The sequence below is a fragment of the Rhagoletis pomonella genome, unplaced genomic scaffold, assembly GCF_013731165.1.
Source record: "Rhagoletis pomonella isolate Grant_MI unplaced genomic scaffold, Rhpom_1.0 Rhpom_scaffold_00008, whole genome shotgun sequence".
Taxonomy (NCBI): domain Eukaryota; kingdom Metazoa; phylum Arthropoda; class Insecta; order Diptera; family Tephritidae; genus Rhagoletis; species Rhagoletis pomonella.
This window is the reverse complement of record NW_023458562.1, coordinates 25,389,192-25,413,225: the sequence shown is the minus strand read 5'-3', so window position 1 is coordinate 25,413,225 and position 24,034 is coordinate 25,389,192. Positions and strand designations below refer to the sequence as shown.

The window sequence follows — 24,034 nt, the reverse complement described above, 5'->3', positions numbered from 1 at the left end:
TTTATTTTATTTTATTTTATTTTATTTTATTTTATTTTATTTTATTTAATTTAATTTAATTTAATTTAATTTTATTTTATTTTATTTTATATTATTTTATTATTATATTTTTTTAATTTTTGTAAATTTATTTATTCTTCTCTTAATCATTTGTTATGATTTCAAATGACCACCGTTTATTTATTGTGTTGTTGTTTGTTGAAGTTTTTTAATTTCCGTATATTTCGTAATTCCATTTTTGCTGCTATTTCGATTTGTCAGAAACAGTTGTCCGCATTTGCTTTGTCTGCTCCGCAACACCTGTTTTTCTATTGTTTTTTTGTTTTTTTTGTTTTGGTGGAGCTCGAGTTTATTGACATGTCCATTCTAATAAATAGTAGCTTCTATTTTAGAGTTCCTTACAACTTTTTTGACCTACATAACACCTAAAGCGGCTGGTTTATCTATTGTTTTCTATAAATGATATAAGTACTTTTGTTTTTCATTAACATGCATACATACATACATATTTAAAATTGAACTCAAATATTTTGCATATTGATGAGCGCACTGATTGTTTTGGTTCACTAAACTAATTGCTTTAATTTTTAGTCGCCGAGCTAAATTGGGAAAATGAATGAAAAAATAAGTTTTTGCATAAAAAAAACAAATGTGTTAAAAAAAGGAAAGGTTATTATTTTTTGAATAATAATAATATTTTGCTAAGTGCTGAGCTTCTCCTCCAATTTGTGGTGTGTGCCTTGACGTTGTTACACAAATAGAGCAACCTACAGTTTTACGCCACCTCTGAATGGAAAATGGGTTTTATGTGAATCGTTTTCATGGCTGAGTACACTCGGAAGCAGTGTTGCCATTGTGCGACTAAAGGGGCAATTTGACCCTTTTTAAGCGCCAATACCCTTTGACCCGACTTTTTGAAAATTTGTATCTTTTGATCCTTTTCCAAAATCATGTGCGACTTTTGCCCTTTTTCAGAGATTTTCTTAGGAAATGATAACCATGCAATTAAAAAATATTCCCTCCTAAAAGTACTAAAAACTGCATCACTTAAAAATTTTAAAAGAAATGTAATTCTTCTAGCAGCAACTAGATTTATGTGTATGTTTGCAACCCTGTTTTATGCAACGCCGCTATTTTCTTATTAAATTCAACAGATTTACCGCCCAATTCTTAATACTCCCGGGGAGTTTGTCCTCCGGGAATTGGTTTCTCCCCAGAAAGAAATCCTCCAATAGAAGGAAATTCTAACTTCGAAAAAGCTGTTTGACACTTATTTGAGAGCTCAACTCTGCCATTTAAAATAAAAAAGGAAATTTTTATTCATGATAGGAGGAAGGGGAAAAGGGAGAAAACTCCCAGAGAGTTTCTGTTCGGAATCAGCCCGTTATTCTCTTGCTAGTAAAGAAAAGCAAAAATAATATCGTGCCCTAACCGCCAAAATAACGTAAGCGACATTTTTTTCAAAATTTTCTTTTTGATGCAGAAATATTCCTAGACTCTAGGACCTAGAGCATCTAGATACATTTCTGCATTAAAAAGAAAATTTTGAAAAAATGTCGCTTACGTTATTTTGGCGGTTAGGGCTCGATATGGTGACCCTTTTTTTCGACAATGACCCCTTTTTTGCGACTTTCTGAAAATTATCAACGGCAACACTGCTCGGAAGTTTGCTATAGTCTACCGGGGGCGACCGTTGTTAGAAGAAACTTTTTCTAAATTAGATGCTGTTCGGACCCACACAGTTTGTCTTGGTGAATTTCGATAAATCTGGCGCATAGATTCGGCTGGATCGCTCAAATCCAGTCCTTCCACCTAATGGGTAACTTTGCCATGTACCACAGAAAGGCTTCAAGGACCACATAGGCTCGGATCTCGCGAGTGTATTAGCCTCTTTGTTGCAATTAATGCTACCACAAAGTAACCTTGTTACGTGTTGCCAGTTTGCCCAGCATCTTTTTTGCAACTGCTTGCTAGCCTTGACATCGTTTTGCGTCAGTCCGAGACTTTTGATGCTGTTAGTCCTTCTACGAAAGCATTCGCGGGCACAGATTTTAACTGGGAAAATTTTCGCCCTTGTCCCACGACAAAATTTTTCCGCTCTTTTATTTACTGAACAGCTTCAACATGTAAGGTTAGTAGTATTTTGATTTAAAAGCTTTCCAGCTGATATTTGCTTTAGAAATGACTAGCAGTTCCTAATAAATAATTGTTGTCACTTAACTCTGAAGACGTTGAGAGAAGGTTGCGCGTATTTTATTAACCCAGAAGTTTACTTGAAATTCAATGGAATGCAGCTTTACGCAAGCGTGACAATGCAAAACCATATATTATTTCAGAATACTTCGAGTAATCCCCGAATAAGCAGATTACCGCCTCAACTTAACATAATGAACGACTGCTACTTATACATACATACTTCGATGCAAAAGCAGCATGCACGCCGCATACATATTCTTACCTGATGAAATACACCACGAATTGCCGCCTTCTCATCCGGCACCGCTGACAGATACGACGCGATCGATGAAAGATGTGAAAGTCGACGTTGCGACGTGTAATGTGGTTGAGAATGTGGGTGATGCACTTGTTGATTATTAAGGTGATTATGTTGTTGTAATTGTAGTACGGCTTGTTCATGTTGATAATGTTGGGTTTGCTGTCGAGCCTTATCGGTCGACGGAACAATCTCATATTTGTGCTTGTGCGCCGCAAACTTACTATACTCGTCTAGGCGTTCTCTGCAAAACAAAAACAAAAGAAAGTAAAATTAAAAATAAAGTAAATATGCATTCATAAAAGAAAGTATACGCACTAATTAAAAGTGCAAATACTATGACAAAGTTCTTAAACAGTCTCACTGCCAGCCAGTGTCTAATGTCTAGGGAATTTTGTGTGGAAAACAAAAAGAAAAATATGTATTTGTATTTGCTTTAATTGGTTCAGCCATTAGACTTTTTTTTATATGGAGTATGGAAGGCTTATGGGCTTGACGACATTTTTAATTAATTTTTGCAATGCAAAATCTACGTACATGTGTATGCAGGTATTTACATATGTATGTTTGTACATGGTTCAAGCAAACACAAAGCAGTCTCATATTTATGTTTTTTTTTTTGCAATTCGCTAATCGTCCATTAATTAATTTGCAATTGCCTTCCAAGTTCAAGTTGTGCGTGTATGTTTCTTGTGTATATTTGCAGCTCATTCAATTGCTCATTAAAATGCTTGCAAATTATGCAAACATAAAGAAGAATCTACAAGCAAAAACTAAAAATAAATTTATAAACAATACACTGAGCTGGTATTTGTTAAAGTAAACAAAAAATTAGTGCGGACCCACTAAAGTTTGGCGATAAGAACAAAATGCACATTTGCTTAACTGCTTAGAGCGATGTTTGCTAAGAGGGCCGAGTAAAAAAAGGTCTTGCTGTAGAATGCCGGGTCGCTGTCGCAGCACAAATTGCCAAAACTAAATGCTTCCATATTAATTGCTTCTTTTTCGGATCGCCTATAAAATTGAATTGGTTAATTACCAAAAGGAATAAGCCGGCATTTTTCTAATACGGCAAATTTGATGCATTTCATTAGAGCGCTTTTGCACGAACTGAACTGCATCAAAATTGCCATATCGAAATAATGCTGACGTATTTCATTTGGCAATTAACCATTTGAATTCATAAAGACTTTTTGACCAACTTTTCCAGTTTGAATCACCTAACTGCCATACCTCAACAAAAGCGTCAGCGTTGTTTGGCTGTCAAAAAATTCTCGTGCCCTTACAATTTGTATGAAGCATACCGAAACAATGCGGCGTCAACGATGAGCGGTTGAAAAATCCGATTTTGACAGCACGTTAGGTAATGAAGTTGGCTGCAGAAAACGGCGAAACTGTAATTTTCGTGCTACACACAATCAAGGCGTCAGAAACCGCTCAGTCCAATGCTTTTGTATATTTAGGTATGGCAGTAACCCATATTTATTCGCAGTAAGTAATTGATTTCTTCTCTTCCTCTTCCTACATCCTTTTCCTCCTTCTTTTCTCTACTTGATCATGTTCTTAAAAGTTTTGCTGTTCGTTTTTAGTTATTATATAAAGAGCTTTTTCAAAATATAGCAATTGTAGAAAGCAAATGTTTTATCAGAGATTTTTACAACAATTCGACCAGAGTTGTGGTTGCTTTGTGTTTCGACTAGCCTCGTTTTATCCAGAACATGATATGAGCTTCAAGCTGAGATTACCTGTACACATATTCAGAGAATTAACTATTCGCTGGAGCTTTTTAAACCTTTTTCCATTATTTCCAGAGCTTGTTTTGAGCTTTCTGTACATCTGGTGCATAGCCACGTGCGGAGTAGAAGCTTTCTCTTATGTAAGTGATGATCAGAAAGAACTTCTACTACGTGTACGTCTAAATAAAATATATAGAAAGCTTGAAAAAGCTTCAGCCGCCGTCAGTCTATTAATTAAATTATTTAATTAAATTAATAAGTCTATTAATTTTTCAAAGAAATATTGTTTATAGTTGAGTGACGGTCAAATACAGCTTTAACTTTACAAACGTTCAAATATTATACATAGAAAGTTTTCAAAGCTTGTCCCCGTCGATACAATTTGAAATAAGTGGAAAACTATAGAAAACTTTAAAAAGCTTCTCCCGCGGTATATGTTTCGATTGTGATTTTTTTAAGGGGAAAAGTGAAGAGTAAAAGCTCTGCATAGTTCCATTGTACTAGCGCGTATCATTTTGACACTTCTTAGGAAAAAAAAAATTTGTGTCAAGTCGGTTAACGAGAGAACCTGAAAAAGCCAAAAGGATTTCAACTATGGAAATTTAAGATAATTTTACACTTAAGAACAATAATCCTTACTTCCTGCAGAACTAAAGACTTGTACTCATTCATTCTTCATAGTGATACTTACACATGCAACTACAGACTTAAAACGCATAAAAATACGCGTACATTAAAACCGGCATATTGTTTTGTCTAATGCTGAATTTCCACTAGGCATTAAATGGCAAAATTTTGAATGACCATGTAGGGCATTAAAATATGTCTGTTTCCAAATGGCATACATTTTAATGCATTTCAACGCATAAATAAAATCTTCGAAAGTACACACCTTTGCAAATACTACATTTGATTTTTTATTGGTCTGGTTTTTTTCCATTTCTGATTTCCAGTTAAACTACTTAAAGGTGAAATCGAATGGTACGATCGCAAACTTTGTACTCTATCGGCGAATTGCTATTCAAATTTTTCGATTTATATGTACTAGTACATGCATTAAAGCAATGAACTAATTGAAAGTGTGAAGGCAAGCAATAAGTAGTGGTGATTCATTCCTCGAATTTTGATCATAAATCATTTTTATTATTATTATTTTACTTAATTTATTTACTTTCTCATCATTTGCATATTTTTTTTTAATCCCTGTTGTAGCTCTTGTTGATAAACTAATGTCATTGAGGAACATTATTAACACTAAACTTTCACCGAACTTCTCTTCCGCAATACGGAAGAATGAACTTTTTCTAATCGTTGAGAAAAAAATTTTAAATAATACTTAAGTAGGTCAAAGCTTTTGATAAGGATGGCTTTTATAGACTTAAAGTTAATGAAACATGCGAGAAATGTAGCAAAAAGTCGAAGAAAACTTCCAACTTTAGTATGGCTAGTACTTATAATAAAATCTGCGCAATAGGCGAGCAAAGCCGAAAGTTCGGCCTCTCTCGGCAATGGCAGTTTCACATGGGACCATTGACTGCCTGCCATATGGCCGCTAGACTCGGAGCCTCGTATAATGATTTCTGTGGAAGCTGTTGAGGAGAGGTAGAGTAAGAATACTTTCAGCATGACCTCTGCGCTTCAAATTGCTGGAAGGGTCCTATAGGGGTTCCTGAAACAGATCAGGAACAACTTCATTAGATTGTCGTTTGCCGGAAAGGCTGTAAATGACTGAAATGGTGTACTATATATACGAACTAATCCTTACGGTATATATATTACCGAGTAGAGAGCTAAACATCTACATACTCTGATAGCCAAATGACAATAAGGGCTCTAGCATCGCTCATGATGCGATCGAAACCGGTCGGGGTATGCTTGACCTCTCAATCGATCGCCTCGGATTGCTTCCAAATCAAGCTGACTTGAGTTCCAGGATACAGTTATATTGCAGGAAACTGCATGCCTGCTAAATTGACTACGCAGGGCACCCTTGGAGTCATCTCGCCTCGAATGGTTTATAGTCAGATCAGTAGGCGAAGATCCTGACGCGCAAAGTCCTTCTGGCCGGTAGTCTACCGCGAGGGGTCAAATGGGCTTCTACAGCTGACTAAGCGCTAATTCTAAGTTTTAGAGATCTTCTGGCCCGGGTGCTGAGTATTAGTTAGCCACGTTGTGCGGCTTAATGTTGTGTTTCAGACCTTTATTGACGTAGCTGTTTGCACGATGACCAGGTGAAAGCGTTTCAGTATTTTTTCGCAGTTGCCTTTGTTTCGCTGGACTAGGGATTAAACATCTTGGCGCGTATTTCATCAACACTCAAGCGGAACTGGCGGATACCAGCTGCTTTGCGAAATTTTATTTCGAGCAACCAGTTTATTTCGTAAAATATTCATAGTTTTCACTTCAGGAAGAATCTGTTAAACGATTACACAGTAGACAACGTAAGAAATGTGAAAGTGATCCCCTCGTAGGGCTGCCACCTAACCTAACCTTAACCAATTACTTTTTAAAGAGAATTGTGCAGTTTTGTTGAAATATGCAAACATCTAGGGTCTTTATACTTTTCATACAGGTAAAATAACCGAGTGCCTATTAAACTGTTTTCAAATAAATTTTAAGTTACCCGCTTCAGTACCTTTCCAACTGCCTTTTGACTAATTTCAATAACTTAAGTTCAAGTTGTATATGTGTTCAGTAATTTTTTCTAAAATTTCAGGAAGTAATAAAACGTATTTCATGCTCGCAATAAAATCTATATCAATGCGAAATTTCGCAACCAAACATACTACACCTATGCGTTTTACCACATAGTAACAGCATAAGCCTAAAGCCGATGTGAAAAGTCGATGTGATAAGATTTCGGTAATTGATATTTAGTCACTATGGGCGCAAACATTTCCATCCTCTTCTGTGTTTAACCGGAGAGTGCGAATACATCAAAATATGAAGTCTTATCACATATGCTTCATTGATTCAATGTGGTTTGTCGCATTTGCCCCATTAGCAACTAATTAGAAGATAACGGTTGTAAACAATAATTAATTTGTTGGGTCATTGGTGACTCTACGGTTTGAAGAGCTTTTACGACAATATTACGAAATCAAAGTGAAGTAAATAATTAAGGAATTGGACTTTGAATTAGCTACGAAAGATACGCTGGACAAGTAACTGTCGGCAGAGAAATTATAGGCAAGTAGGTAGGTAGACAAGAAGTATAGGCGGAAATACACTACCTGTTAGATTCACTAATCTTTTCAACACTCTTGTTTACTAATTAATCACCCAGAAAATACATCACGCATTACTAGGTATTGTAAAATTTAGTTTATTTGCAAAGTTTGTGTTATCGCTTTCATTATAGGCTGCTCAGGTTTGCCTGATAAGAGCACGTGCAATTTTTAGTATTACTTTCGAAGATTTGCAGCCAATTGGCAATACTGTACCTTGCTAGACACCTAATATTTGCTGTATAAGTATGTACATTAGAACGTATCAGAACAAAAAATTCGTCGTTCTTACCTAAGTTTAAAACATTTTTCAAGGTACTTAGATTTGTTTTTGTCGAACATATGGGTCGCTTTTTAACATTTTTCGACGCCTTTTTACATACATTGGGCAATAATTATTATTTTTATACCTTTCATGAGCATGAAATCGTATTATAACTCCGATGTCTGTAAGTATCAGAATAAGAAGAGACAGACCGATTAAAATGTATACCTAAATTGTCAGAACGTCGAGCTGAGTCGATTTAGCCATGTCTGTCTGTCCGTCTGTTTGTATGCAATCTAGTCTCTCAGTTTTCGAGGTATCCAGATGAAATTTGGTAGGTAGAAAGAATCGGGCCACTATAACATGTACATAACTTCCATACAACTGACTGTTCAGATTTGAGATTTTTCGTTTCCACTTATCAGCAGAATACTTACAGTGAAAATGGTGAAGATCGGGTGGCTATAACCTATAGCCTCCATGTAACTGATTGTTCAGATAGGAGATTTTTCGTTATAACTTCTCCATTTATATAGCTAGAAACATTAAATTTTGCACTGTTTTCACTCATTATTAATAGAATACCTACAGTGAAAATTACAAATATCGGGTCACTACTACATATATCTTCCATTGATCTGATTGTTTAGATTTGATTTTTTATATATGTAACTCCTCTATCTATGCATACTATGAATATTTAAATTTTTTCAAATGCAGTGATCTCTTAAAGTAAAATTTTCAGATGTTCATGAATGGTATGAAGCCTTCGGCATTTTCAGATAGTCATGAATGGTATGAAGCCTTCGGCATAGCGCTGTTCTTACTTGTTTTAAATAGTTCTACTGCAATAATCGGAATACTTACTTAACAAAATTTTAATGATTTTTGATGAGTTTTAATTTACTAATTTACTGAAATTTGAGTTGTATGTTAGGGCAGCAAAAACTGAGATCTGGTGGGTAAGTAAGTACTAGAAAGGGGTACTTGAGGTCTATGAAGTTTGGAACTAAAACAAAAAAAGATCTCCTGGAGACAAGAAAATTTATGTATCATGCTTTAAGATCCGACTGTAATGCCGAAGATATGACGAACAAATTTAAAAAGGGATTTTTTTTCAAAATTTCCTTGCAAAAATACGTTAGATTCGATGGTGTACGGCGTACTTTTTTCTGGTGCGGTCTAATATGCACTCGTATGTAAGTATGTAATGCCAAATGCGCACTTAATTGATAAGCGCATTTCTTTGGTGTTACAAAACAATCATTAATGTTATAAATTCCTCTGTTAGTTTTTTTTGTTTCATTGATCAATTAATTGTTTGTTATGAGATTTTGTTTTTGATTGATTTCGGGTGCATTTGATTAATAAAAGCTGTGCCTGTGACCCTGCACGTGTATGCATATATGTATGTAGTCATGTAAATTTCATTTTAATATTTTTTTCCGTGGAAACTAATTTACTAGAAAATAAGTAAATGCGAAGTCACCATGTTATGAAACTGCATATGTTTATGAAATTGAGTTTTATTTTTTATTTAAAATGTTTGGGAAAGAACGGTAACATTCGATATGGGGAGAATTTTTTACCTAATATCTTAGCAAAAAAAAAAAGTTTTAAGCTATCCAATTCGAAAAATAAAAGAAAATTATACTTATGTACATATTTACAGTAAAGCCGATTAAAACCGCAATATAACGAAAAATCAAAAGTTTTGTAAAAAAAATTTGCTATAATTATAGTTTCGTTTATTTTATAACCGGCGTAGAGGCTTTTTAGGCGAGACTTCGTTATATAGAGGCTTTTTTAAGGCCTTACCACACTTCTAAAAAGATCCAGGAGACTTCTAAAGTCGAGAAGTAGATTAGTGTTCATTAACATGCATACTAAGCGAAAAGTCTTGTGAATCAGCTCTAAATGACCTTGAGATCGCAGGTGAATACACAATGGGACACATTGTTGATATTGAGGGAACGTTGAAGGTAAATCCAGCGTTGAAAGTTTTCGGACAGTGTCGAAGAACCTTTAGCAAGACCTGGGGTCTGAGACCGGCTATGGTATTTTGGATATGCATACATAGCTCTTGTCAGGAAAATCTGCCGCTATCCGGCCTTCGCCAAACTCAGACGGTACGTTTTTGGGTCGGATGTATACCAAAATAAAACCTAAATATTAGATGCTTCCCGAGGAGAGTTACATTTGGAGCAGTAATTTTTTAGGGACTATTTTTCCAATATTTGGCAATTTTTATATTCTATAATGCTTGTTACTTTTTTTTATAGAAGTCAGGTATGTATCATGATTCAATAATAAAAGGTTTGCTCAGAAAACAGTTTCCTTGCTCCCTCTTGACAAAGTCGGCTCCCTTAGCAAGGGACTTTGTGTGGGTTCGTGTGTGTGTAAAGATTTTGTAAGGCAGTTAAGGGAGTGTCAAAACTCTAATGCCACTAATGAGCAAACCTTTAATTATTGAATCATGGGTATGTCTGCCCGTTAAAGATACATTTTGTTCTAAAAAGAAAAAAAAAATGCGTTTGAAAGGCAGATAAATTTTAAAACCTACTTGAGAAAACGGCACAAATTGCATTTCATTCAAATGAAAATAGTGTTGCTAATTTCTCTTTTCCCAAAATTTATTATTCCTTGAACTAATAAATATTAGCTGTTTGGAAAGGCTGCAAAGCTTACTTGAATGGTAAATTACAAACACATAAAACTTTTGAAACGTTGAGTTGAATATTCATTTATTGTTATTTCTAAAAAATGCAATAATAAAATATTGTACACATATGGAATGCTTTTTTTTATTTTCGAAGTCATTAGCTTAAAGAATAATAAACAGAACTTTGTAGAAAATGCGTTCATAAACGCAAAAAAGTCTGAGTCTTAATTATAAAGCAATGCCACAACAGCTTTACAAATACAAATAAAAAAAAACGAAATACTAAAATAAATATTAAAGAAGACTTTTATATAAAGCAGTAAGTGCCGTTTCACACGCTCCGATAATCGAGCACCAGCTTATGTGAAAGCTGTAACTGCCTTGCATACCCTTTGTGCTGGAAAGCCGACTGCAGTGTGAAACGGCCCAACAGCCAAAATACTTGTTCTAGTGGCTCAAATCCTTTCGACTAAATTAGGTATCCATGGCGAGATGAATCGATGTCTACGATCTTTTTTAAACTTAAAAAAACCCTGAGCAGAGAGCCTAATATGATAACCGTAACAAACCGGAAACCAATGGCGCATAAAGCCTAGCCAGAAGACATTTAACCTCTTCATAGTCGGCTCAAAAATGAATGGTGGAGTAGGAGCGGAATTGTACTGTTCACAACTTAATGTTCGTCAGCCCAATAAGCTGCCGGATCACTGCAGTATATTCCAGGCAGAGGTTTTCGCTGTAAGAAAAGTCGTTGAGATAGCCTACTGAATGACGGTAAATAACTCTACAGTTAACATATATGTACGTAGTCAAGTCGCGTCAAGTAGTGATTAAGGCTATTACCTCATACCAATTTTCGTCAAAAAATGTCCATAAATGCAGGGAGGCTATAAATAGGACAGCAGCAAACAGGCGACTGCATATTTATTGGGTTCCCGACTACAAGGGCATTACAGGTAACGAAATTGTAGATGAGATTGCCAAGTGCGGAATCCCCTTGGTTCTAGAACCAGATAATAACATTCCAAAACCTATAAAAAATCTTTATAACGAAATTGACTAGAGGGTGAAAATCAGGCTATTTCTATATGGAACGAGGGGGTACAAACCCGGTCTAAATAGGGATCGCTGTTAATGAAGTTTGCAGGAAATGCATGGGGACGGGAATAGGGGAGACCGCAGAACACATCCTATGCCTTTGTCCTGCTGTATCAAAAATACGATTGAAATACCTTAAGCTCCAGAGTCTAATAATCTTGAAGACGTGACAACATTTGGGCTTCACGCACTGCTGAAATTCCCAAAAAGCGTTGACATCCAAAATAACCTAACCTAACCTACCATAATGGATTACGATCTCAAAAATATATCGCTTGGCATAATGTTTACTTTGCTTCAGAGACTAGATCACACATCAGCCGATGAAAAAGTATCTAGCTCTCTTATTTGTAGGTGAAACCATATAACTGGGTCGCGTAGATATTTCAAACAATCCATTAAAGTTTGAAAGCTGTATCCCGGAGAATTCTAACATCATATGATTTTTCGCCTTAGTCTCTCTTATTTTTCTGGATTGGTGACTAAGCGATTTTGGCCGAATCCAACAGAGACCACATAGTTAATATGAATGTATGTGTGTATTGTGATGAATACTGGGAGCACGCGATTGCGAGATCAAAGCGAATAGCGACAAAATTATGGAAGTTTCGTAAACTAGAAATTTCGATACGAATGTTCCAGAGTTGCAGAGAACACAGGGCGACACAGGTAAACATATGTGTATATAAGGGAGTACAACCATGCACAGGAAGTTCAGTTCGATTTCAGTTGTAAACCAGTTAGTTACGAGCAAAGTTTAAAATGTAACAAGTAGTGTAAAGTGTTGTAGTGCCGTAAAGTTAGTTTTACCGTTATTTGTGCATTATTGGTTATTTAATAATCCAGCGTACAGCTCCAAAGGATTTAGGAAATCGTTGGAATCATTAAAGGAAAGACGTAACAATATTATTAAATTTAGTGTTATATATCGATTTAGCATATTTATTATATACCCTTCCTACTAAGATACCGGGCACGTTCAAATATTATTCGGCAATACGCTATCAAACTCTTTGGTTGCCTTTTCCACTTTTTCATTCGATATCTAAAGAGCTTTGCTGGGTATCTTTTGTACGGGTTATCGAGAAGCTGTGTATATACTTTGAGTATTGTGGTTTGGCTTGCGAGAGCATCAGCACTTTCATCGTCTCAACAGTGTTTTCGAGTGGTCACAAACCTCAACGCCATTTTACCTTAGTCTACTAAAATTTAGCAGCCTATAAACTGCTGAAATTTCTGATTAAAAATTTTGAAAATTTTATTCTCCTGATTTTTGTACAAGGTTTGAAATTCGGACTTACATAGAAAATAATAAAAATTAAATAAAGAAATGAAAAGAGTCCAAAACTTGTGAAAATTTACCGCCAAAATTTTTGTTTTCGCCACCGCATGTAGTCGAAAGAGGCTAAATCGGCAAAAATGTTGGGGATGTAATAATAGTTCATAGCCGAATTTGTGGATGTTTGCTACAAATGGTAGCTGACAAGAGCAGTGTTGCCTTTCAAGTTACACCCCGTTAAACTCAAGAAGTCACAGCCTTATTTAACTACACTCCTACCATTCACAGTGATGTGCTTAGCTAGGCGAAAGCCCATATAAAAATTCCCTGTGAAAGTCTGAAAAATAAGAGATTTTGAATGATTTCGATAGGTTGTCTTTTGCCACTTTCTTCTAAAACTGAACGGTGGTTAAAAGCAGCGTTGCCAAAAGCTTTCGCTGAAAAATCGTCAACTTACTCCAAAAAAATCGTCGTTTCGATCAAAAAAAGTTAAAATTTTGTTTATCATACTTTTTAACAATAAAAACAAACAAAGTTGCATAAATTACATTCAATAAATATGACCACACATTAAAAAACCAAATGGAACCCACAATGCATAAGGGTTAATAAAAACAGATTTGTAATTTTTAACGACAATTTAAAATTACAATTTAAAACACAACTGCTTTTAAATTGTTGAACTCCGCTGATTTGAAGTTTTTAAAGATTTTGATCCAGTTTTAATGTGTAGAATAGCATTTATTAATTGGTAGATAATCTTTACTGAATCAATTCCGTATGCTATTTTTCTATATCTTTGAAATGAGTGTCAGGTGTGCAAATTAACGATTTGGTTACAATTTTAAAAAACAATTTAATTTAACTAAATGCACGGTTGTATAACAAACATAGATAAATGCATGGTTGCATTTTGAATTACTTTTTCTTTAACAAATTTTGTACATATATACACATGTAATGAAGTGGAAAACCAATAATTAAAAATCGTCATTACCAAGAAAACATCGTCCAAACGTCATTGAGCTAAAAAAAAACGTCAAAAAGACGACGAAATCGTCAATTCGGCATCGCTGGTTAAAAGTGTAAAAATAAATTGGAAGCAAAGCCTTAAAACTATCAACAGACGCGCCTTTCTATCAATTCAACTTCACCCGAGCTGCTGCTGGGAGCTACTACACATAAGCGAGTTTTGCCTTGGGCTTATCATTTCGTTCGATTAATACGCGTGTTTGTAATTCTTATCTAGCTTGTGGAATAGTTAATTGAGATCTTGCTTGCAATGAACATATAATGAAGCTTCCACCTCAGATGGCAGCCAATGTTTGTGTTATTCGGCAAATTGTTACCATTCAAGAGCTCAACAGCAATGAGAAACTCCAAGCGCTTGTACTATCGGTTTTGTCAGTATACTATCAAAAAATACATAAAAACACTCGTCTGCACGTTTCTTTCGCAATTTTTATTTATTAGTTAAATAACTATTCTGTCAGGCATATGACAAACGGTCAATGTGTCAATTGATTGGGACGTCATACAGACATGCAGACATACAAAACAGCTGGTCAATTTAACTACGGGGGTAAGTGTATACATACTCGTATGTACATTAGGGTGCATCACTCTCTATACCAAAAAAAAATTCGGTAATATAAATTTTAATATATTTTGAGACTTCCGCCAAAATATTTCGGAAAATCTTAAAATGTACGTGTGCTGTATCTAGAGTGGCAAACTATCGATAGTCGACACCATCTATAGTTTCGATAGTAATAGTTTAAGCTATCAATATATCGTCGATAGTATCGAAATCCACACTAATTTATCTAAGCCCATGATACAAAAAAGAAGGTAGCTTCAATAAACAACTTTTGACGGATAATAACTTTTTGTGAAGTTTCATAAATTGTGAGTATTATCACCGGCCTTGCCACTTTGATAATATTAAAACAATAAATCGTAGAATTTTTTCCCCATATTTATACCAATGTAATAATATTTCAAATCAAAAACCATTATCAGTGCTTGATATTTTTTTTACTTATGTAGCTCGCACTATTTTTATTAAAACTATATAAAATATAAACTATTAAAGAATACTTCATCGTAATTGTTCTTTTTATTTTATAATAAAAACCACGCGCGCTTTATTTTGCTATTTTTTCGTTTTCTTATTTTAAATGCAACCTTGCAATTTAAAAATCGAATTCTAAAGAATTCCCAAATAAACCCTTTTTATTTTTAGGTTCAAATTCCATTCTAAATTTCTCATCAGATTTTTGAAAAAATTTGGCTTTGCGATTAGCATATCACCATTAACTTTCACAAATTTTTAATTAAAAATGCAAAACCGCGTATCAAGACAATGCAAAAGCGCGCGAGAGTAAAAACACTCATATTTCAAAACGGTTCTCTTTTTTACAAAGAAATCGCATTTCAGGACGAAATGATAAGGGTTGAGCCAAGAGCTTGTGTGAGCAAATCCAATTTTTGGCAAAAAATGTAAGTTACGCGGTTTGGTACAACGACAATACGCGGTTTGGTACTTTATGAGATGCTGCTTTAGCGGCTGCGCTAATACCGTTTTTACCTTCAAGCAAAGCAGTATAAAGTTCTTTCAAGTTCCCGCAATTCCCGTATGTACGCAAAACTTGATCGAGGCTGGTGGTGTTAAGGCAGCGGATTTTCCCAAGTGCCTAAGTGCGCTAGGCTCATTTTTTGCTACACCACTTGACCCAAGATAGTTCTTAGCAAAAGTGCAGTGACTTCAAGTTTAAATTAAACAAAATATGCCAAAATCTTCGCCTTAGCATGTGGGCAAAAATTCATTACACAATTGCTAACATTTATTTATTTATATATGTACATACATATGCACATATCTATGAATGTATATCCAAATTTTAATGTTTCGACAGAAATATATTTCTTTGGTTTGAGTGAAAATAAAAACAAACAAATGAAATGAGGTCGAGAGAAATTTTCAAAAATGCTAGCAAACGTCAAAATTCCCAAAGCTGGCTCTCAGCGATTGTACCTTATACATATTTTTATCATGATATTGAGTACTCAAAAAGCGCTTCAAATAACCAAACAGAGTCAATATTTCATTTGTTAAAAGCGTCAGAAAGGAAGATTTTTAATTTCATTAATTATGTAATTTTTGTTAAAAAAACAAAATCGTATTTAGATCGTTGTTTTTTTAATTAATTTTATAGGCTGTACTTTTAAAACTTCAAGGGAATTTGAATTTTAAATAATAGGTTTTGTTAATAAATAGAATCATATCATCGTTTTTTGGCTTGAGGGCACATCTTCTCTCGGAAATAATGCACCCAGCCTTGCTAAATATTCGTTCCCACTCAGTGGATGTGGATGGTATTGGAAATAAGATTTTAAATTATTCCTTTCAATTGAGAATTATTACACACACTAAAAGTGTTAAATAAAATTATTACTTACTTTCAAAATCCATACCTGCAGAAGCATTACACTGCTTTTCAGGAACTAATAAAATTTACTTTCAACAAATTTCTACTTCCAAGTATTATGTGATGAAAAAATGCAACGATAGTCAATAGTCTAGACTATCAATCGATAGTTGAAAAAAACTGAAACCATTGTAGTTTGAAAATACCTCCAAAAGTCGAGTGTTTTAAAGGCAAAATAAATTTTTAAAAATATTTTTCCTAAAAATCACCACAGATGACAGAAAAGTTTAAGCTTCAGAGATCTGCTTAAAAATGTTTTAACATTTTATCACCGAAATTAAATAATCTAGTTTTCAAATAGATCCAGCTCATGTAAATCTCAATATTTTTCCGAAATATTTTAGCGGCTGTCTTAAAATATAATGAACTTTATAATTCCGCAGGAAAAGACGCACCTTGTCTTGGTGATGCAGCCTAATGTAGGTATGTGTGAAAAAGTAAGGTCGGAATTTTTATGCTCGACCTCCTAGGATTGTTCTATACCGAAAAAATATACCCTTATTTTTTTATTTTGAAATGAAAAAATATTTAGCGCATAAAGTTTTCCGTGTATTTTATATGGGAAAAAACAACTTTTCGTAGAAGTGGTAAAGAAGAGTTAAAAATTAATATTTTGTTTATTTTTTTTTTGTTAATTTCTTCATCGCAATTATAATTTATGGGTCCACTAAAAGCCTACAAAAACCCCGAAAAATGCAATGGGGTGACCAATAAAAAATCGCTAGTTTAAAAAATTGAAAGTCTCAAGAATTCAATACCATTTCTACGAAAAATTTTATTTTTCCCATATAAAAATATTTACATGGCAAACTTTGAGCGCTTTGAGCGACCACTAAATATTTTCTGATTTCAGAAAAAAAATATAGGGGTATACTTTTTTCGATATAGAACAATCCTAAGGGGTGAGAGCATTATAATTCCGACTTTACTGTTTTTGGACCACCCCAACTTACATACATACTACAACATACAATTTGACTTTATACACTATTTTTTTTTGTATGCTGGCATAAATTGTCGACCAGTCACAACAAACAAACAAGCAAATAAACTCGCCGCTTGTTTAACAAATAATGGAATATTTATTATACATATGTAAATAATTTTGCATAAATCAACTCGAGATATTGATGAGAACAGTTGTTGCTATCCCGTCCTCTGATTTGATATGATATGATTTGCTTTGATTGCTCGAAATAGTTTGTTTTGTTTGCATCTCGATTTCGTTTCGAAGTGTTTATTGATCTTAATTGGATTTATGATCTGCTTCTAATTTCTGTTTGCGCGCGTTTTAGGTGATTTGTTGCGTGCTCTGTCATATTTGCTACACTGTGCTGCGTTAAGTGGCTTGCACTTATGTATATACATATTTTTCATTAATTGATGTCAAGTTGGATGCTTTCATTGCAAGTTTGGGTGTTAACTGGAGTGTCGAAATTTTGAATTTGTATAAATTCAGTTTTGATGGTGGTCATTCAAGAGTGGGACAAATTTGTTAATGATCTTTTATTAAAATGCGATGTCTTCTAAATTGATAACTTATGAGAATTTATTTATGTTCTTTTTTATTATTTTTTATCTATAAAAGTTTTTACTATAATTATTGTTATTTTGTAGTAATTCAGTTTATAGAAATAATGCTTTTTTATAGAAGTTTCAGCAACTAGAAGTTTCTGTAGGAATGTTCCGGAGCTGCAAAGAACATATGACGACACTGGTATACTACCTGCAGCCATGCGCAGGTTGTTCAGTTCGAGCTCAGTTGTAAAAGAGTAAGCTACGAGTGAAGTTGGAAATGTAACACATGTTGTAGTTCCAACGGTAGTTTGTAGCCACTTTAAACTTGCACTTTATTATACTTCAATTGAATGGACTATAAAACTAAATACCCATAAATTTACTAATAATAAAATAGCGTGAAATTTTGATAAAACTTTTTTTTAATTGTTGTACAAAAATTTGAAGCTTGTATTAATATGGTTTTCGTTATCTAATGAGGTATATTTTTATAAAAAAAAAAATGAAAAAAGGTTAAAATTGTCAAAACTTATCAATAAGTGGGTGGTCTTATAATTATGTCACGCACTATATGTATAGTTTAATGTAGCGAACGTCTGTCTGTCTCTTTTGGATCAAGTGACTCGCTATCGAAATAATGGGAATTAAGATTTTTTCTCAAAGTTTTTCTAGGGCAAATGTCAATAAAATGAAATAAAAACTTGAAAAGATAAACTGCAAGTACGAATGAAAAGTAAAAAAGAAATCATTATTTTGAAACATGTTATAATTAATTATGTAGCTAATTAGTTACTTACAAGCACTGACCCACTTCTGTACTAAATATTTATAACTTCGCAGTAAACAAATTGCTTTATATCTCTATCTGTAGAGGATGTCGCTACCGATAATTTTATTTTTCATTTTCTGTCACTATAAACAGGGATGGTAATCATGAGTAAAATAATTGAAATCAGCACCTAATAATTCTTTTATGATTTTCATTTTTTCTCTTAAAAATAATACTTATTATTATTGAGGTTTATTTTTTCGCTCAACGAAAATAATTATTAGTTGATTTTTATTTTTTTTATATAATGATTATTTTATGATTCTTATTTTTTCGCTCAGAGATAATAATTGGATATTATAGAGTTTTATTTTTCATACAGACGCAACGCACTGAAATTTTTACCTGAAAATATTGTGTATTGTGACTTATTTATTTTATTAGGATCTCTGAAGAGGATACATCAGAAATCACGCTGTTATAGTTTTTTAAATAATCATTAAAGTAAAAAAGTAAAAATAAAATAATCATTATTTTTTATCGAAAAAATAAAAATCGAGTAATAATAATTTCTATTGCCCTTTCAGTGGCATCAGCGGCACATTTTGCAGTTAGGGCTAAAAGTGAACAAATTGTCATACCAATAGAAGCTTATCGCATTGTACAACCATTGTTACCTTAAAAAATTCAACTTTTAGTATTTTGAGCAAACACAACTTATAATTTTTGCGTTTCTAATGTTTTTCTTTAACCCCAAAATAAAAATTAATATTTGACTATTTTTTAAACATTGATAGAAAAATTAAAATTATTCGTCTAAAATTTGATGTTGAATAAATAAAATCATTCGTGATTTTTCGAATTTTTCGGCTATTTTTTGGGACCCATTGTAATTTGTTGGGACTTTTTAGGTTTGTTCGTTCATTTAAATCTTAACTTTGATTTTTATGAAACCACCGATTATTTGCTGCTCTAAAATCATAGATTATTTACTGCTCAATTTTCACTAAAACATTTGGCTTTTATTTTTGCGTTTGGATTATTTCCAAATAAAATGCACATGGTAGGAATTTCACTTTTTATTTTTAAGTTTGATGAATTTATCCCCTGAAATCGTTTGCGTACGTTAAAATTTGTGTAGAATACGAAACTGCTTTCAGGCTTTTCAAAAAATAATGTTTTGTTCTTATTTTTGCATTCTTGTAAAATATTTTTCAGAATGTCACTTGTTATAAAAGTATGCTAAAGTAATAAATACGGTTAGAAACTGTTAGAAAGAAGTCTAAGCTAAGCTTTTTCCAACTTCTTCATGACGTTAACGTGAGGTTTTCCTTGGGAGGCAGGCACTTTGTTTAAACTTTCTTCGCCAAAAGTTTCCTATATATGTCAGTTGCACACTTTTGGAGAAATAAGTTAGTAAAATAAAAAATCCTTTTTCTCCTGAAAGTGACATTCTGGAAATATTTAAAATTTTTAGTTTTTTTTCTAAGAGACTTCACGAAGATATAAAATCAAGGAAATCATTGAAACTCCTTAATCAATAAACAGGCATTGGTAGTTATTTTATTTTTAGTGTGTTTTGCATAAAATACTGGGTGACATCAGAATTGGTTGGAATTAAATAAAGTTGTTTGCTTCTCTATAAATAAACAGTCTATGCAATGATCTAAAATAAAAATTACAAAAAATTGTATTTAGTCGTTAAAATTGGAATTTTAGTTTTCTAATAAAATTTTAATTCTATGATTATTTATTTTTTCGATCAATAATAATCGATATTTTTGAATATTTTGGATATTCACTTTATGAATTTTCGATATTTATTTTTGATTTTTTTTTTCTTTAATAGTTTCAATATTTTATATCATGAAAGATTTAAATCGGTCATAAAAAGCAGACTCCAATTAAAAATTATCAAAAAAAAAATCAAATTCAAAATTACGACTATTTTTTTTATCGCAAAATATCGTTTCAATTTGACCGAAAAAATAAAAATCCAAAATTAGCGATTGTTCTTGATCGAAAAAAAATGATTTTGCACGTAAAGTGATGTATGGCACAGACAAAAAATTGCAAGCTGATCACTGAATTTCTGTACCGTAATTATAAACTAACTTTAGCTTCGTGTTTATGTAGCTTACTAATGCAAATAACACAAGACACGCTTTTTTATTGTAACAAATCTATAAAATTTTCACATGCCAAATGCTTAACTCTACTTCCCCGATGCCGACTGACGTGGTATAACAAGTCATAAAATTTGATTTAGCTGATAAAGTGGTACATACTCAAAACAAAAAGAACAAAATAAATGCAAAAGTGCCAAAAATATGTATAGAAACGAGCAAAACGGAATATGTAGAAGACTGTTCTAAAGACAGAAAAAAAAAACAACATACATACTATGTATGTACATATGTATGTCACAGCTTTATGTTGCAAAAACGAAAACAATAGACCATTTCTAGTCGCATAGCAATAATTAATAATAGCGTGGTAAGTTGTAGGAATTTTTCTTTGAAATTAATAAAATAAATAATTATGTGGAATTTTTCGGTTTAGTGTTTTCATTAGACAAGAAAGAGCACAATTCCAGACAAGAAAACATAAAAAATGGGGTTTATCAAATTTCAATTTAAATTATAAAAGTTGCTTATCTCCTGAACGGAAGGCAATAAGTTTAGAAGGATGGTACAAAGTCTGCTATTTGGTATGATCATGTATAAAGCATATAAATATGTATGTATGCATATGCATAAACACCCACATACGTAAGCGAAAAAAAAACCGGTGTGACTTAGCGAGTGAAGTGAACAGAAATAAATAAACAAAAAATGGCAAAAAAGTTGCAAAAGGCGCCAAGCAGAGTAGTTAAACCTGTTCAAGTGACCGCATGGCCAGAGCAATGCGATAACAGTTGGCTGTGAACAAAAAACCAGCGCTCATCAGCTGTTTATGTGTAACTTAGCAACTCACGGCATACTATTTAATACCAATACAGACACTTGGACTGCGCCCTAGTCAATTCTTGTTTTTCTTTTATTTTTCCTAATAGAAAGCATTTTTGCAATTAACACGCAACTGAAGCGCAAGTTTTCAAACTAATTAAAGCATTTATTGCTGTTCATTTTATTGATGTTTTGTTTTCACTGTCACTTACCTTTCAGTCGGCATTTTAGCGGCGATTTTTCTTTTCGTGCTGTCTTCGTGCTGTCTTCGAGCTAAATGAGTATTATCGCGCTGTTTTTGTTGTTATGCAAAAATTTTTGTGTTGTGTACTTATTATCAGCTGTAGATAACAATTTACTGCACGAATTTGGAGCGTTTAGAGGTTTGAGTTAGTATTTGTTTAAATTCAGAGTTTTTTGCTACAAAACCAAAGTGGTGTTTTTCTAACGCATACCCTTATTTTATTGATTTTGTGTTTAAAACTGTTCAAATAAAATAAAGGACCATAAATATACATAATTTCCAAAAGTTTACACAAAATGTGGGATATATGGATATCAATTAAAAGAAAAATTCACAACAAGAATAATTATAAATTTTGTTTTCAATTATCCTTTTGAACATGTCAAAAATGTCCTTTAAAAATATTATCCTTGAAGATTTTTAATTTTCAACGCGTTTGAAGAATATTAGTTTAATTAAATTTAATTTAAATCCTTTGAATATATATATAAGGATATTGAAGGATAAAAAGTGCAAAGGACATTCTCCTTTAATTAATTTTTTCGTTGTCCTTGAGAAAAATCTTGCCGTCCAATTAAAAATTTAAGGATACAGATTGCGCTATGGGCAAAATATCGAATTTTTCGCATTTCCAAAGTTTTCATGGAGGATTAATTCATGTTATTAACTAAAACTTCAACTAAAAGTCAACACGGGTTATTGTTATCCTACGGTCATAAAACTGTATATACATATATGCTAAAAAGCACAATATATACTTGGGACAGTCTACATATGCATGTCCCTAAAAAATATTTGACCCGCCTTTTGCACACAACTTCGGAATTTTTTGTAGGCGAATTTTGAATAAACATAAATTTCAAAAGAGATTTTAATTTTTCAATACAATACTGTTTCGATACGCACAAAATTTGTTTAGTTAATAAGCAGCCAATTTGCGCTTCACAAGGCACATCAAATTTTATTTCAAATTTTAATTTTAACACTTATTTAAACAAAAAAAAAAGAAAACAATTATTTCTTCTTGTACGCGCTGCACTAAACGCTTACCAGCCAACCAACTCTACGCGCTTAACAGTCACAAACTGCTATAAAATTGTCAATGTGGGCGGTATTTATGGCTGTTTCAACGCTACGCTAGCCCGGTAGCCTTAATCGTTGTGGTCGTTCATGTGAGTGCGTGTTTGTACATGTATTTATGTGTGTGAGAAATTGCAAACAAACATCGCATTGACTCTACATATTGTATTGGTTCTCTTGCGTTGACACTTCAGCGCACCCAGCTGTTCACTTGATCTTGTCATAGAACCACATGTACGTACATATGTACATATGAATGAAACAGCTGTTTTTAAGCTTTTGTGTGCTTCTTTGATAGACTTAAATGAACGGCAGCTTTTTTAACGGTGCTTTAGCTTTTAGCAGCTTCAAAAACCTTTCCTAACGGGTGTTGTGAGTTATGAGAAATTTTGATAATCGACTACAATTGGTATAAAGTTAACTGTATTATAGCATGCACAGACATCAGCGTTAATTCGGTTTAACGACGCAGTTAATTCGAATAAAATTTTATCCTGACATACGGTAGTGTTAAGCTAGTCGCGAGGGTGTACGCTCGAACTAGGCAAGGGCACTAATTTTTATAACCCAAATAGCCACTCCAGTAACCTTTCAAAATAGGTGGGGTAGATACAATATTTTTTTCACGATACATTCAGGTACATACATATTTAACATATATACATATCGTCGTTTAAAGCACAAAACCGCGTATCAACAAAATGCAAAACCGCGTATGCGAGGTTGCATAAATTATTTTCTAGAGAGTAAAAACACTCATATTTCAAAATGGTTCTCTTTTTTATAAAGCAATCGCATTTCTGGCTAGTATATTTCAGGACGAATGGATAAGGATTGAGCCAAGAGCTTGTGTGAGCAAATCCAATTTTTGGCAGCAAATGTCAGTTACGCGGTTTAGTGACGATACTCGGTTTTGTGCTTTAAACGACGATATACATATAATATATGCATATACATATAGCATATATACATATATAGGAACGCTTTAAAACAAAACTATTTTCGAATAGAGTAATCACCTGAAAAATAATATTGATTTATTCATACATATGTATATATGATTAGATGGCACAACACAACGAAATCCATTTTGTTCTGCCTTCGTGTTTTTGTAATTTGTGTCATTGTTCTTAATTTAATTTATTTTATATTTTACTTTATTTTATTTTATTTTACTTTATTTTATTTTATTTTATTTTATTTTATTTTATTTTATTTTATTT

The 24,034-nt window shown here is 33.1% G+C and overlaps 1 protein-coding gene across 1 annotated transcript in view; it reads right to left on the bottom strand.

Moving 5' to 3' along the window:
* Positions 1 to 22,795, bottom strand: part of LOC118744521 (facilitated trehalose transporter Tret1-2 homolog) — a 36,851-nt gene extending 14,056 nt beyond the window's left edge. The window contains exons 1-3 of the mRNA XM_036477578.1: positions 22,638 to 22,795; positions 21,700 to 21,845; positions 2,459 to 2,738 (exon numbers count right to left, since the gene is read on the bottom strand). Coding sequence (XP_036333471.1) covers positions 2,459 to 2,738; positions 21,700 to 21,713 — 294 coding nt within the window. The 5' untranslated portion in view covers positions 21,714 to 21,845; positions 22,638 to 22,795. The remainder of the gene's footprint in view (positions 1 to 2,458; positions 2,739 to 21,699; positions 21,846 to 22,637) is intronic.
* Positions 22,796 to 24,034: the final 1,239 nt, after the last annotated feature.